At 36.3% G+C, this 17,811-nt stretch overlaps 1 protein-coding gene across 1 annotated transcript in view; it reads right to left on the bottom strand.

Annotated features, from left to right (window-relative positions):
- LOC111161389 (zinc finger protein 30-like) overlaps positions 1-16,315 on the bottom strand; it is a 25,428-nt gene extending 9,113 nt beyond the window's left edge. Inside the window, 4 exon segments of the mRNA XM_022525009.1 lie at positions 14,224-14,429; positions 14,432-14,595; positions 14,765-15,241; positions 16,302-16,315. Of these exon segments, the coding sequence (XP_022380717.1) occupies positions 14,224-14,429; positions 14,432-14,595; positions 14,765-15,241; positions 16,302-16,315 (861 nt within the window).
- Positions 16,316-17,811: the final 1,496 nt, after the last annotated feature.

Below are 17,811 nucleotides of genomic sequence, written 5' to 3'. Positions count from 1 at the left end.
CTTCTTTTAGTCACTGTAGCTAAAGATTGGTCAATTCTGTTAATCTTCGTGAAGAACTGTCTTTTGGATTTGTTTTTCTCTATTGTTTTTCTATTCTCTATTTTTAAAATCTCTCTTTATTATTTCTTAACTTGGTCTAACTCTTGGTTTAGTTCTTTTTCTAGTTCTCTAAGTTGCAAAGTAAGGTTGTTGATTTGAGATCTTTTTTAATATAAGCCTTCTGTCTTCCCTCCCTCCCTCCCTTCCTGTACACGTGCCCATATGGGCAGAAGGTGGAGGGCCAGAAAGAGAGGAAGAGAATCTTAAGCAGACTGTGCATTGAGCGTAAAGCTTGACCTGGGGCTTGATCTCACAATCCTGAGATCATGACCTGAGCCAAAATCAACAGTTGGACTCTTAAACGACTGAACCACCCAGGTGCCCTGTGTTTTTGTTTTCTTTCATCTTGGGTATTTTCTAATATTCCTTGTGATTTCTCCTTTATTCCATTGATTGTTTAAGCATGTATTATTTCATTTCCACAGATAATGTGAATTTTCCAATTTGCCTTTTGTCGGTTTCTAACTTCATCCTTTTGAGATTAAATAGTTTGTATAATATCTTTTGAAACCTATTAAGCTTTAATTTGTGACCTAACGTGGTCTATCATGGAAATGTCCCATATGCACTTGTGGACAATGTTTTCTCTTGATGGTGGCTGGAGTATTGTGTACATTTCTGTTAGATCTGATTGGTTTATTGTGTTGTTCAAGACCTTTATTTTCTTAATGACTTTTTTCCATTATTGAGAGCAGGGTATTGAAGTCTCCAACTACTGTAGAACTGTTTTTTTCCTATCAATTTTTGAGTTATATATTTTCTTGGTCTGTTAATAGTTTCGTAAATGTTTATCATTATTATACCTTTTGCCGTATAAAACCTTTTATTATGATAGAAAATGTCCAAATTTATGTTGTATACTTACTTGTATGGAATGTTTTTCCATCCTTTCACTTTCCACCTACTTGTGTCTTTGGCTGTAAAGTTAGTCTCCGTAGACAGTATATAGTTAGATAATTTTTTAAACATCCATTGTGTCAGTCTGTGTCTTTTGATTGGAGAGTTTAATCCATTTACATTGACATAATTATGACAAGGGATTTACTTCTGTGATTTTGCTATTTGTTTTCTCTATGGCTTTTTTGTCCTCCATTTCCTATATTACTATCTTTTTTTTTAATTTTTTTAATGTGAAGTGTTTTAATTCCCTTCTCATTTCCTTTTGTGTATATTCTATCGCTATTTTCTTTGTGGTTACCATGGAGATTATCTTGAATATTCAAAAATTATTGACACTCTGGGGTGCCTGGGTGGCTCAGTGGGTTAAAGCCTCTGCCTTTGGCTCAGGTCATGGTCCCAGGGTCCTGGGATTGAGCCGCACATCGGGCTCTCTGCTCAGCGGGGAGCCTGCTTCCCTTCTTCTCTCTCTGCCTGCCTCTCTGCCTAATTGTGATCTCTGTCAAATAAATAAAATGTTCAAAAAAATTTATTAACACTCTAAGTTGAATTTATATCAACTTAACTTCAATACCATACAAAAACTCTGCTCCCATGTAATTCCATCCCCAACTCTTTCAGTTATTGATACCGATACTATACATTTTATGTCCAAAACATAGGCTAATAATTGTTCTTAAAAATGCACAAGCTGCATGAACTTTTTAAAAAAGATTTTATTTATTTATTTGACAGAGAGAGACACAGCAAGAGGGGGAACACAAAGAGGGGAAGTGGGAGAGGGTGAAGCAGGCTTCCAACTGAGCAGGGATCCCGATGCAGGGACCCTGGGATCATGACCTGACCTGAAGGCAGCCGCTTAATAGCTGACCCACCCAGGTGCCTCCTGCATGAACTTTTAAATCATGTAGAATTTTTTTTTAAGATTTAATTTATTTATTTGACAGAGATCACAGGTAGGCAGAGAGGCAGGCAGAGAGAGAGGAAGGGAAGCAGGCTCCCTGCTGAGCAGAGCGCCTGATGCAGGGCTTGATCCCAGGACCCTGAGATCACGACCCGAGCCCAAGGCAGAGGCCTTAACCCACTGAGCCACCCAGGTGCCCCAAATCATGTAGAATTTTTAAAATGGTAAATTGTCCATGTATTTATATTTACAAGTGATCTTTATTCCTTCATAATGCCGTTTGATTTCAAGTGGAAGGACTCCCTTTAGCATTTCCTGCTGGGAAGATCTAGCGGTAACAAGCTTCCTTGGATTTTGCTTATGTAGGAATTAATTTCTCCTTCCTTTTTTTTTTTTAAGATTATTTATTTATTTATTTGACAGACAGAGATCACAAGCAGGCAGAGAGGCAGGCAGAGAGAGAGGAGGAAGCAGGCTCCCTGATGAGCAGAGATCCCGATGCGGGGCTCGATCCCAGGACCCTGAGATCATGACCTGAGCCGAAGGCAGTGGCTTAACCCACTGAGCCACCCAGGCACCCCTCTCCTTCCTTTTGAAAGACAATTTTACCAGATATGTGATTCATGGTTACCATTTCTCTTTTCTTTTAATATTTTGAATGTACCAGCCCACTGCCTTCTGGCTTCTAAGGATTCTGATGAAGAATCTATGGATAATCTTACTGAATATCCTTTGTATGTGACAAGTCCTCGCTCTTGTGCCTTTCAGATTTTTCTATCTTTGTCTTTTGACTGTAATTTGTCTTGATTTGGGCTTCTTTGAATTTATTCTTGAGGTTCATTGAGCTTCTTGGATGCTTATATTCATGTATTTCATCAAATTGGGGAAGTTAAATTCTTCAAGTTATCTCTCTCCTTTCTCTCATCTCCTGGGACTCCTACAATATGTATATTGTTCCGCTTGAAGGTGTTCCAGAGGTGCCTTATATTCATCTTATATTTCATTTTTTTTCTTTTAATTTTCCTATCTTGAAGTTCACTGATTCTTTTGTATTCTCACATCTGCTTTTGAATCCCTCTAGCAAATTTTTCATTGCAGTTTTGGTAATTTTAGCTCCAGAATTTTTTTATTTCTTTTTTATGTTTTCTGTATCTCATGTGATATTTCCATTTTGTTCATACATTACTCTCTTGCCTTTCTCCTTGTCTTTCTTAGTTATTTGATCATCTGTAAGATAGTCATTTTAGTCTTTGTCTAGTAGAGCTGCCATCAGATCTTCTTAAGAGATAGTTTCTGATGATTTTTTTCCCCCTGAATGGGCCGTACTTTCCTGTTTCTTTATATGCCTTGTAATTATTTTTTGAACAGTGGACAATTTAAATTTAATAATGTGTTAACTCTGGAAATAAGATTCTTTTTTTAAAAAATATTTATTTATTTATTTGACAGAGATCAGAAGTAGGCAGAGAAGCAGGCAGAGAGAGGAGGAAGCAGGCTCCCCGCCGAGCAGAGAGCCCAATGCGGGGCTCAATCCCAGGACCCCAGGATCACGACCCGAGCCAAAGGCAGAGGTTTTAACCCACTGAGCCACCCAGGTGCGCCTGGAAATAAGATTCTTAATCTTTCCCCAGGGTTTGCCATTTTAACTTAATTTTTAAAATTTAATTGTCATAAGCTGTCTCTGCTGGGGAACAGCCTGTGGTGTATCTCAGGTCTTTTCTGAGCCTGTGCTTTGACTTTCAAAATTCTCCTGTATATGTGATTGCTTTGGAATGTCTTAATCCTAAGTATTTGGCTCCCAAAAAGAGAGAGAGGAAAAATGAAGGGGAAAAAATGTGCTGGTACTTTAAATTCCCTGGAAGTCACTCTGCCAGAGAGGGAGGGGCTTGCAGCAATTGGGTAAGGGTTGCACAAGTGGCTGCCTACTCTGTTTTCACCTCTGCAATCAGGTTGGAGCACAGATGCTCAGTATTTGGAGAGTGGGGTCCTACCTAGACTCTCATAAATTGCATGCAAGGTGCTCCAGGGACACACAAATGGCTCCCTGCCACAGGGCAAGGGGATAAGGGATGGGAGCTGCTACAGTGCTAAGGTCTGACCCTGACCCAAATTAACTGTCATTTACTACTGCTTAAGCCTTCCTCTGGAAGTTGTAAGCCTTTGAATAGACCCCAGAGTTCCAAAATAGTTACAATAGACACAATTCTGCCAGTACAATTTTTGTCAGAGTAGAGAGATGACTTCCTAATGTTTCTTATCTACTGTCTTCGCAGAATCCTTATTCAAATGCACTGTAGGGCACCTGGGTGGCTCAGTGGGTTAAGCCGCTGCCTTCGGCTCAGGTCATGATCTCAGGGTCCTGGGATCGAGTCCCGCGTCGGGCTCTCTGCTCAGCAGGGAGCCTGCTTCCCTTCCTCTCTCTCTGCCTGCCTCTCTGCCTGCTTGTGATCTCTCTCTGTCAAATAAATAAATAAAATCTTTTAAAAAGATGCACTGTAACTTTTTAACCTTTTTATATGTTATATGACATGGGTTTTTAGCTATTAAAAATTAAGCTATGACCGTGAATGTACAGGTCTTCATAGGAGCTGATGCTTTCGTTTTCCCTTGTGATAATATCTAGGAGTACAGTACCTTTGTCACAGGGCAGAGGAATATTTAAATTTTTAGAAATGGACAAACTGTGTTTTAAAGCGCTTATACCATGTTACTTTCCCCCAGCAGTGAATGAATTCCAGTTCTTCCATATACTAGGCAACAATTGCTATGATCAATGTTTTTAATGTTTGCCATTTTAACAGGTAGGTAGTAGTAGAATCTCACTGTGGCTTTACCTTGCATTTATCTAATGACTCATGACCTTGAGCATTTTTAAAATGTTATTTACCACCCACATATCTTTGGTAAAATGTCTTTGCATTCATATCTTTTGCTTATTGTTGAAATAAATGTTGGTTAATATTCCTCTTTTCATTAACAAGAATACAATGAAACAGCAAAGAACTTTGTTGGAACTTCAGTCATTTATCAATGATATTGGTAACTTACTTACTTTGAGGTAGTAAGTTTGAATATTGAAAATATTTCCTCAAAATTTTATGTTGTTCCCAATAGAAAACTATAGACACAACACCCTTTTAATTTGAATTATTAACATGTATGTTTTCTTAAATCGTCACAGCTAATGAACCAATAAGTCAAGCTCTGAGTTAGAGTGTTTACCATGTGGCCATTTTCAAGGTATGACATGCTGTCCCTGATTGGGAAGTTGGGAAACTATGTGTAGTAGTACACCATTGTATTCTATTTCCATCACAGAGATGCAACCGATGTAAATAACTTTATGCAAAGGTTTCTAATTCCAAGTTTAACTTAATAGATATAGGATTACACAGGTTATCTATTTTTTTGTTATGTAAACTTCAGTTATTTCTGCCTTTAAAGGAATTTGTCCATTTCATTTAAGTTGTTCATTTATTGGTATAGATAGGTTCATGATTTTCCCTTATTCCCTTTCAGTATTTGTATAATCTGTAGTGATGTCTCCTTTCTCATTCCTGATATTGATAATGTGTGTATTTTCTTTTTTTAATGTGGTAAATCTTGGCTAGAGACTTATCTATTTTATTTTTCTTAAGGCTTTTGGTTTTATCAACCTTATAGTTTAGTCTGTTTACTTCCCTGATTCCCACTTAGATCTTTTATTTTGTTTTCTTTTGCTTTTCTTTTCCTAGTTTTCATTTTACTTTAAGATTTATATAAAGTAAACTTTTTTTTAATTTTATTTATTTATTTGACAGACAGAGATCACAGGTAGACAGAGAGGCAGGCAAAGAGAGAGGGAAGCAGGCTCCCCGCTGAGCAGAGAGCCCGATGTGGGGCTCGATCCCAGGACCCCGAGATCATGACCTGAGCCGAAGGCAGAGGGTTTAACCCACTGAGCCACCCAGGCGCCCCATATATAAAGTAAACTCTTGACCCAGCGTGGGGCCTGAACTCACAACCCCAAGTCAAGAGTCACATGCTCTACTGACTTGAGCCAGCCAGATGCCCCTTCTTTTCCCGTTTTGTTTTTTCTTAATTGTGGAAACAGATCCTTTTCTTGATATTTTCTGTGCATTTAATGTTTGTTTATTATTCACTTACCCTTCAGTCCTAACAATTTCCTCTTTTGTTTCCTTCTCAATATTTTGTACTTTTACATTTTATTTCAGTCTGTGATCCATTTTAAGTTCATTTTTATTTACAGTAAAAGGCTTTTCTTCCTCTTGTGTCTCACATTTGGGCAAGCTGATAAGAAAGCCCTATTAGTCCCTTCTTTTGCAAGATTCAAACCATGCAAGGTCCTGCCCAAGCAAGGAAATGGTATTTATCTCAGCCCCACCTTCAGATATTCTGGGTATGCTGGTCTGTTTCTATTAATTAAAAAAAAAAAAAAAAGCTAATAAAAAAAAGAAACTGTATTTGGAAATTTTAATAATAAAAAGTTATTAAAAACTAATATAGTCCTCTCCAGACACAGAGAAGTGAGCTACATCTCTGGCCTGTTACAATTTGAGCAATAGAAGAGAATAGAGACCATTATGGGTTAAAATACATTGAACACATAAAAATGAGCCCAGAGGGAGACTTCTTTAAAAAGATAAGCAAAAAGGTCTTACATGCCATTACATCTGTATGACATTGCAGAAAAAATAAGTATCAAGCTTTCTATGAGTTTAAGCTCTCATGAAAGGATTGGGCAAAGAATAAAAAAAAAAAATGTAAGTGAAATTTCTATAAAGTGGATACATACCAAATTCACACTGATTGATACTTCCAGGGAGGCAGAATATGTTAGTAGGTATTCAAAGAAAAATTTCTCAAACTCTTAAAAAAGAATAAGAAGAGGAAATCCTTCCAAACTTATTTAACAAGGCCAGCATTACCCTGATCTCAAAACCAGACAAGAACACCACAGAAAAAGAAAAGTGCAGGACAATATGCCTAATGGACATAGATACCAAATCCTCAACAAATATTAGCAACCCAAATAAAATAATCCATTAAAAAGAACATACACTGTGATTAAGTGGGATTTATTCCAGGCATTAAAGTATGGTTCAACAGCCATAAATCAATCAATGTAATAAACTACATTAACAAAATGAATCAAAATCATATGATCATCTCAATAGTTACAGGAAAAGCATTTGACAAAATTCAATATCAATTTATGATAAAAAAAAACTTTCAATAAAAGTGGGTATAGTGTGATCAATCTCAACATAATAAAGGCCATTTATGGCAAAGTCACAGCAAACATACTCAACAGTGAAAAGCTGAAAGCTTTTCCTCCAAGATCAGGAATAAGATTAGAATGCTCACTCTCTCCACTTTTATTCAATACAGTATTGCAAGTCTTGGCCAGAGCAGTGAGGTAAAGAAAAGAAATAGAAGACATCCAAACTGGAAAGGAAGAAATAGAACTATCACTATTTGTGGACAGTAAAATTTTATATATAGAAAACCCTAGAGATTAAAAAAAAAAACCCTATCAGAATTAATAAATTCAGTAAAGTTGCAGGATACAAAATAAATAAAACAGTTGTTTCTATATACTAACAAACTGTCAGAAAGAAAAAATTAAGAAAACAATCCCATTTACAATTACATCAAAAAGAATAAAACAACCAGTAAATTTAATCAAGGAGGTGAAACATCCTTACACTGAAATTTTAAAGACATTGATAAAAGAAATCAAAGACAAATAAATCTAAAGTTATTTCATGCTCATGGATTGGAAGAAATAATATTGTTAAAATGTCCATATTGCGCCAAGCAATCTATGGGTTCAGTGTAATCCTTATCAAAATCCCAATGGCATTTTTCATAGAAATAGAACAATCCTAAAATTTGTATGGAACGACAAAATTTGTACTACATAACCAAAGCAATCTTGAGAAAGAAGAAAAAAGCTGGGGGCATCATATTTCTTGATTTCAAACTGTATTATAAGGCTACAGTAATCAAAACAGTGTGATACTAGCATAAAGCAGATACAAAAACCTATGTAATGGCATAGAGAGCCCATAAATAAATCCGGCATACACAATCAATTAAAGTTCTGAGAAAGGAGCCAAGAATAAACAATTGGGGAAAGACAGTCTCTTCAATAAATGGTGCTGGGAAAACCAGATAACCACATGCAAAAGAATGAAACTATACCACTATCTTACACCATTCACAAACTTTAACTCACGATGGATTAAAAAGTCTTGAATAATAGATGAGAAACCATAAAACTCCTAGAAGAAAACAGGCAGCAAGTTCCTTGATGTTGCTCTTGGAGGTATTTTTTGGATCTGACTCCAGAGGCAATGGCAACAAAAGCAAAAGTAAACAAATGGGACTAGATAAATTAAAATGTTTCTGCACAATGAAGGAAACCATCAACAATATAAAAAGGCAACCTACTGAATGGGAGATGATGTTTGCAAATGACTCATTGATAAGGGGTTAATATCCAAAATATATAAAGGACTCATACAACTAGGTAGCAAAAAACAATCCAATTAAAAAATGGGCAGATCTGAACAGAGATTTTTCCAAAGAAGACATACAGGTCTGAAGAAGACATATGTCCACAGGCATATGAAAAGATGTTTATTACCAGTCATCAGGAAAACGCAAATCAAAACCACAATGAGATCTCACCTTACACCTGTCAGAATCGCTATTAGGAAAAAAAACAAGAATTAACAAGTTTCAATGAGAATGTGAAGAAAAGAGAATCCTTGTGCACTGTTGGTGAAATGTAAATTGGTGTAGCCACCATGGAAAACAGTATGGAGTTTCCTCAAAAAAATGAAATATATAAATTCCATACAATCCAGCATTTCCACTTCTAGGTATTTATCCAAAGAAAATGAAATCACTAATTCAAAAAGATATATGTACCCCTATGTTCATTGCAGTATTATTATGGGAACAATCAATGGATGAAGAGATAATGAAAATGTGGTATTTATATACAATGGAATACTATTCAGCCATAAAAAGAATAAAATCTTGCCATTTACAACAACATGGATAGATCTTGAGGGTATTATATTCTGATATAAATCAGGAAAAAACAAATACCATATGATTTCACTTATATGTGGAATACAGAAAAACAAAACACAGATGCAGAGAACAAATTTGTGGTTGCCAGAGGGGGGTAGGTAAAATGGGTGAAGGAGGTCAAGATATAACATTTCTAGTCATAAAATAAGTCATGGGGATGTAATATACAGCATAATGCTACAGTCAACAATATGGTATGATCTATGTAGCTTTATATGATGATAGAAGGAAACTAGACATAGCCACCATTTCACAGTGTATATACAAATGTTGAATCATTATGCTACATACCCAAAAGTAATATTATATGTCAATTATGCCTTAATTTTAGAAAACATGGGAAAAAATGAGACACTAACACTGCTGACTTGAAACTGTGTGCTTCTAATTATGGTAGAGTTGTGTTGGGTACCATCATTTCATCTGGATAATACCAAATATCAGTATCTGTATCATATTTTTGGATGTTGTATAGTTTACACAGAAAGGAAACATTCAAACCCCATCAAAATGAGTACTATATAGTAGCAAATGGAAAAGATAAATGGAGAATAAAAACTCAGATGATGATGTGAGTAGCCATCATGGTAGGGGAGGGTCTGGATGGAGGCTGGGGCTCCAACATAAATACTATGGAGCCCATGGAGTCCAAAATATATAATCAAAGAAGAAAACGGTTATAAATGAATCAGAAGTTGTTGAATGGTCTCAATCATTATTCATAACATTTTTCTGATACATCTAATCTTCCTTGGACCAGTCATAGGCACAATAATATTTACTGGGAGGTGGAAGATTCATTTTTGACAAAAGTTCAAAGGCAATTCAATAAAGAAAGAATAACCTTTGCAACAAGTGGTGTTGGAACAATTGGACATTCAAATGCAAAAAAATGAACTTCAACCTGTAACCGCACAGATTACACAAAAATTATTTCAAAATGAATCATAGACACAAAATGTTAAACAAAAAACTCTGAGAAGGGAATACAGGAAAAAATCTTCATGACCTTGGGTTAGGCAAAGAGTTCTTAGATAAAAGTACTATCTATAAGGTAAGCTGACAAAATGGGAGTACATGAAAAATTAAATACCTTTGCTCTATAAACAACAGTTAAGATAATAAAAAGACAAACTGGATTGGACAAAATATATTTATAAATCATACATCTAACCAAGAGCTTATATCTAGAATATATAATAAACTCTTCAAAACTCAACAGTATGAGAACAAACAGCCCAATACATAAATGCTTCGCAAGATATGTGGATGTTAAATAATCGCTTAAAAAAGTGGTGAACGTATTAGCCACTAGGAAAATGCAAATTAAAAACACAGTGAGGTATTATCAGACACCTATTAGAGTACCTGAAAACAAAACAAACTGACAATACCAAGTATAGACAACAGTGTAACAACTGGAACTTTCACACTATGTTGGGAATGCAAATTAGTACAGTTCCTTTGGAAAATAGTCTGGCAATTTCTCCTAAAGTTAAAAACATATAGTTACCATATGACACCACATCTACTCTTACGTATTTACCTGAAGAAATGAAAATGTCCGCACAAAAGTGAGAGCAGTGCCTCTATTCATGATTGCCAAAACCTGGAAACAACCAAACTGGCATCATCTGGTGAATAGACAAACGGATTGTGGTTCACCCATAAGGAATACTTCTCAACTTTATATATATATATATGTATTCAACAACAGCATTTATCATAACCTCAAGAATTATGACATGCTTAAGGATAAGTTTAACAAAATACGAGGAAGACTGAGTATTATACAACATTGCTAAGAGAAATTAAAGACCTAAATAAAAAGAAACATGTTCATGAATTGGTGGACTCAACAGTGTTAAGATGTGAGTTATCTCCCTATTGATCTGTAGATTTAATACAATCCACATTATAATCCCCCAAAACATTTTCCCCCATAGCAACTGACAAACTGATTTTAAAATACGTAATTGAAAAAGACTTTCAACAAAGCAGTAGCAGTTTTGAAATGTGCAGTAATCAACACTCTTTGGTATTGTTAGAATGATAGACACATGGTACAATGGTATAGAAGAATATTCTGAAATAAATATTACATAGTCTACTAATTTTCAAAAGGCAACTCAATGGGAGAGAGAATTCAAGAATTCAAAACTCATACTGTTGAGTTTTGTCCTAGAACAAATGTGTATGATTGTCCCTTAACAGCTTTATTCATTGCATACACTGTGACAGTAAGCTTTTAATTAATTGATTTTTTTTTTAAGATTTTGTTTATTTGTCAGAGAGAGAGAGAGAACACAAGCAGGCAGAGTGGCAGACAGAGGCAGAGAGAAAAGCAGGCTCCCTGCTGAGCAAGGAGCCATATGCGGGTTTCAATCCCACAACCCTGGGATCATGACCTGAGCTGAAGGTAGCCACTTACCTGACTGAGCCACCCAGGCATCCCAACTTTGTTATTTTTAAAATTTATGTTCCAGGGACACCTGGGTGGCTCAGTTAGTTAAGTGTCTGCCTTCGGCTCAGGCAGTGATCCCAGAGTCCTAGGATCAAGCCCCACGTCAGGCTCCCTACTCAGTGTGGAGTCTGCTTCTCCCTCTGCCCCTCCCCCCACTCATGCTCGTGAGCTCTCTCTCTCAAAATAAATAAACAAAAATTTTTTTAAAATTAATGTTCCAATTACAGTTCTGGCCTCATATCAAAATTTGTGATACACAGGCATTTCATTATCTTCTCTGAGTAGAACGTTATTTCATAATGTTTGGTTTTCTCTTTAATCCTAAACTTATGGATACACGTGATCACTTCCCAAATTGAGATATTAAACATATCACTATTCAGATGATTAATTGCAAAAGAAGCTATACAATGGAAAGTTCCAGCGGTGACGACCCTACCAAAGCTTCAATACTTAGTATTACTAATTATGGGAAACACCGATGTGTTTACAAAAAATGCAGAATTACCTTGGAAGTGTTCTTCAGAACCCAACGAAATGTGTAACTTCCAATTTGGAAAAAAATCTGGGTGGAGAGACAAGTTAGGTGACAGTGTGAGGAAACAAAGAAAATGTGAGGCATTCTCTAATACAACTTCCTTGGACTTTTCCCAAAAAATCATGTAAAAAAGGTGGGACTCTAGGGTAAAAGGCTAACATTTAGGAGTAAAGTCAACAACTTCCTCTTACATGTAGAAATAAACATGTACACATGGAAAGAAAAGAATATAGAGATGGGGTGCCTGGGTGGCTCGGTGGGTTGGGTCCTTTGCCTTCAGCTCAGGTCATGATCCAGGGTCCTGGGATCGAGACCCGAGTCAGGCTCTCTGCTCGGCTGGGAGCCTGCTTCCTCCTCTCTCTCTGCCTACTTGTGATCTTTCTCTCTGTCAAATAAATAAATAAAATCTTTAAAAATATATAGAGATAAAATAAATAAGGCAAAATGTTACCAAAGATGGTGGCATTTTTGCTATTCTTTCAACTTTTCTCTATGTTGAAATTTCTATGAAAAAAAAAGTTAGAAAAGAAATTTCCAAGGGGACGTTTTTCTGTCCCATTATTAATTTTGAACCTATGCTGAGTTTTGGATAAAGAATGTAGATTATATAGGTTATTCTCAACAACTTTACACACATTAAAATCCTGGGTATCTTTCAAGAATTGTTTGATTCAACTTAAGGGATAAGTTATAAATGAATATCCTCTCGTGTTTCTTTTTTTCTATGAAGTTTTATCCAGAAAGAGTTATCCAAAATTGTACAATGGATATATAAATATAAGGGCATTTCTAAATTAACTACTCCTGCAGGGTCTTACATTCAAAATTTCATTAGCAGTTTTAAAAAAATGCTAATAATAAATAATGAGCATAGATTTTTACAATCACCACCATCTTAAAGCAATGCCCTGAAATAAAAAGTAAGGGGCCTACTGCCAAACAGGTTGAAGGTGGTGGCATGACAATGATGAGAATTGACATCTGTGCTATGGCAGGCTTTCCAATATATAGTTAACTGTTCTTAAGAAATCAGGATGAGGGGTGCCTGGGTGGCTCAGTGGGTTAAAGCCTCTGCCTTCGGCTCAGGTCATGATCCCAGGGTCCTGGGATCGAGCCCCGCATCGGGCTCTCTGCTCAGCGGGGAGCCTGCTTCCCCCTCTCTCTCTGCCTGCCTCTCTGCCTACTTGTGATCTCTCTCTGTCAAATAAATAAATAAAATCTTTAAAAAAAAAAAAAAAGAAATCAGGATGAATTTCATGTTCAGCAGTGATTTAAGAGTAACTGGAAGGTTTTTTATTCACTTGTTCATTCAGCCATATCAGGAAATGTCATATAAAATTTCATGCTATCCATGCTGTATTGATGTTTCCCACCTTTTCTGAATTGGCCATAATCCAGAGTATTTGGATTCAGATATCATATACACAAGAATGACAAATAAAGGCTTTCTTATGTTTTCTAAATTCCATTATGAATTCTCTAATGGGAGATATTTTCTAAAGGCCTACCAAGATTTTTAACATCCATGTTTCTCATTAGCATAATGCATTCTCTAATGCTGAACAATGTTTAAGCCATATATAATGGACTTTCCAAATTCTTTAAATTCTTAGGGTTTTACATGCATATGATTTCTCTGATGTACTTTAAGGGCTGACTATATCTAAAGGTCTTTCCACATTTTTTACGTTTAAAGGGTTTCTCACTGGTGTGTATCTTCTGATGTTCACTAAGGAACGGATTAAGTCTAAAGATCTTGCCACATTCCTTACATTCAAAGGGTTTCTCACCAGTATGAACACTCTGATGTCCAATAAGTTGTCCATACATTGGAAAGGCCTTTCCACATTCCTTACATTCATAAGGTTTCTCACCAGTATGAATCCTCTGATGCTGAACTAGGTAAAAGCCAGAACTAAAGGCCTTACCACACTCCTTACACTCATAGGGTTTCTCACCAGTATGAATTCTTCCACGTTGTACAAGGTATGAGGCACAATTGAAAGTTTTTCCACATTCCTCACATTTATAGGGTTTCATGTCAATGTTGTTGTGTTCTGTTCTGTTGTGTGAGATGTACATGTACTCTAAAGGCCATCCCACATTCCTTACATTCATAGGACTTCTCACCACTATGAACCCTTTGAGGTACAGTAAGTTGATGGCAACTAATAATAGCCCTTCCACATTCCTTACACTCAAAGTGTTTCTCACCAGTATGAATCCTCTGGTGTTGACAAGGTACGAGCCTGAACTAAAGGCCTTGCCACACTCCTTACACTCAGCGGGTTTCTCACCTATATGAAGTCTTTCATGTTGAACAAGGTATGAGGCATGACTAAAGGTCTTCCCACATTTCTTGCATTCGTAAGGCTTTACCCCTGCATGAATTCTCTGATGTACATTAAGAAATGAACTAAGTCTAAGTCCTTCCCACATTCCTTACATTCAAAAGGTTTCTCATCGGTATGAATCCTCTGATGTCGAGTAAGTTGTCGATACACAGTAAAGGCCTTCCTACATTCCTTGCATTCATAGGGTTTCTCACCAGTATGAATCCTCTGATGTCTAACCAGGGGTGAGTTACTACTGAAGGCCTTCCCACATTCTTTCCATGTATAGGGTTTTTCACCAGTGTGAATTCACTCATGTTGAACAAGGTATGAGAAGGTACTGAAGGCCTTCCCACATTCTTTACATACAAAAGGTTTTTTCTCCAGTATGAAGATTCTGATGCTGATGAAGCTTTCCACACACTATAAAAGCTTTCCCACATTCCTTACATGCATAAGGTTTCTCACCTTTATGGATTCTTTGATGCTGAACAAGGTATGAGCTACTAATAAAAGCTTTTTCACATTCCCCACATTTGTATGGTTACATACCACTATGAGTACTCTGATGTATAGTAAATTGACAGCTACTACCAAAGGTCTTCCCACATTCCTTACATTCATATGATTTCTCACCACTATGAATTCTCCCATGTTTAATAAAGGCTAAGCCTCTAATAAAAGCCTTCCCACTATCTTCACATTCATAGAGTTTCTCAACGGTGTGAATTCTCTGACGTTGAACAAGGTATGAAAAGGTGGTAAAGGTCTTCCCACAATCCTTACATTTATAAGGTTTCTCACCGATATGAAATCTCTGATGTATGATGAGTTGATGTCCATTACTAAAGTTCTTCCTGCATTCTTTACATTTGCAAGGTTTTTCACTAGAATGTGTTCTCTCACGTTGAACAGAGTTTGAGCCTTGACAAAAAGTCTTCCCACATTCCTGACATTAACATGAGTGCTCTCTATTAAGCATTCTCTGATGCAGAGCAAAAGATGGACACTTCTCAATGGTGAGCATTTCTTTAGAGCTGACTGTGTCCTCCTTCAGCTGAAAATCTGAAGGAAAAAACACACACAAAAAAAATCCAAATATTTTGTTTTCCTATATGAAAAAAATGTAGGAATATAGATTCCTATGGAAGAAAAGGTACACACTGAAAATATCTATTAGAAATAAACAACCTAGGGGGCACCTGGGTGGCTCAGTGGGTTAAAGCCTCTGCCTTCAGCTCAGGTCATGATCCCAGGGTCCTGGGATCGAGCCCCTCATTGGGCTCTCTGCTCGGCAGGGAGCCTGCTTCCTCCTCTCTCTCTGCCTGCCTCTCTGTCTACTTGTGATCTCTGTGAAATAAATAAATAAAATCTTTAAAAAAAAAGAAATAAACAACCTAGTACTGTTAAAAAAAAAAAAACCCAAAACAGGTCAAAGAGAAATGCAAAGATTAATGAGAGTTTATTTAAATACTAAGGTTGGTGACAGAATAGGTTTCACTTCTGATGCATGGATCAGAATCTTTGAAGAGCTCTTTGAGAAACTGGTATTCCAGCACCATTCAGACCTCCCAAATCAGAATACACGAGGCAAGTTCCTCGGCACTGATATGTTTAACATTTCTTATGAATGGTTCTGAAACAGATGAAATTTCATTTCCCCCATTGTGGCTTCTGTTTACACTTCAAATAAAATCCATGTATCTTTCATTAATATGGTCCCTGCTTACCTATCAGACCTCATATTAAGTCATAATTTTCTTTGTTCCTTATTTACCTCACTGTCCCATTTCAGCAATTGGAATGTGTCAGAAATTTTCTCATCTTTTGGTTCCATCTGCAGGTGATGCCATCTCCCCAAAATTCTTTGGCATGTGTTGTTTGCAGACGGGATCTTTCTCATCCTATATACATTTACGATAAAGTGTCACTTTATCAGGAGTACTGTAAATTGCTTGCCTGAGGATGTTCATGTCTTTATCTTCTGTTCTAACCCTTAATTCTTATAATTCCTACCTGTTCTCAATTACACAATTATCTCTCTTTGTCAAAAAGTTTAACTTATGTCTCCCAAACCTACCTGCGGTAGATATTTTGGCCTTCATGACCTTTGCCTACATCACAGCTGTAAATATGTTGCATCAAATGCCAAAAGATATGTAATTAAGGTTACAAATTAGTTGATTTAAGATGGAGACATTAACCTGGCTTATCCGTGTAGGCTTGCATTACATTCTAGATTACAAAGTGGTATGTGGTGTACTATCTTACTAATATTGTTTATGGTAAAAAAAAAAAAGACCACTGAGAGACAAATTGCATACAGACTGAGAAAATAGGAAAACCCGTTGGAAGGCCAATTCTGTAGTGCACTGGGGGTTATGGTAGTCTGGATTAGAATGTTAGTGGTGGAAAGTGGTGAGAAGGTATAGCACTCATAACATATTTTGAACACAGAAGTAACAACATGCTGGTGTTCCTGCTTTGTAGTATTTTTTGAGTAGTTAAAGCCAAGATCACAAAAGGTAGTCTTAGTCTGAATGTTCATTTGAGCCTAAGATGACCCTCTCATAGGCACTGGTTATGAGAATAATGTCCTTATTCTTAGGATATTCTTAAGTATTAGGGATGAAATGTTATAATTTATGCAATTTACTTAAATGGTAACAGCAAAACTTTTTTATATAGATACAGAACAAAGTAACAAAATATTGAAAATTGGTGAATCTATGTGATGGTTTTAAGGATTGCTATATTACTCTTTCAACTTTTTGTGGATTTTAATTCAGCTGGCAAAATAAAAAACCAAAACAAACTACCAGACTTGCCAAGACTACCAGAAACCACCAGAAGCTACAAAGAGGCAAAAAAGAATCCTCCCCCGGAACCTTCAGAGACAGCTTGCCCTTGACTTCTTGATTTCAAACTTCTGGTTTTGAGAATTGTGAGGCAGTAGATTTCTGTTGTCTTATGCCACAAAGTTTGTAGTAATTTGTTATAGAACTAATTTACAAATTTGTGGCAATTTATTATGGCAAAAACTAATACACAAAGATAAATATATAATACAGAAAAGAGCTATGAAATACGTGTTAAAGATTTTTTTTCTTCAGGTAATTTCCATTTCTGAAGATCAATTCTAACCAAATACTGAATTATTATAGGAATAGAGAGTTAGTGTCAATATAAAAAAAAATAAGTGGGGGCCCACCAAAATATGTGACACAGAATTGAAACTAAATAAAAATTTTAAAGGCAAATGATTACAGACTCTGAAAAAATTATGAATTTTAAACACAAACGTTTTCCGTTCTTTTCTTTTTTATTTTAAATTTTTACTTAGTTAACATATAATGCAATATTGGTTTCTGGAGTAGAATTCAGTCATTTGTCACTTACATACAACAACCAGTGCTCATCACAAGTGCCCTCCTTGATACCCATCACCTGTCTAGTCCATTCCCCAACT

The sequence above is a fragment of the Enhydra lutris genome, unplaced genomic scaffold (genome assembly GCF_002288905.1).
Source record: "Enhydra lutris kenyoni isolate GAN:26980312 unplaced genomic scaffold, ASM228890v2 scaffoldscaffold85, whole genome shotgun sequence".
Lineage (NCBI taxonomy): Eukaryota > Metazoa > Chordata > Mammalia > Carnivora > Mustelidae > Enhydra > Enhydra lutris.
Note: the sequence above shows the minus strand (reverse complement) of the source record. Positions and strands in the feature narration are given on the sequence as shown.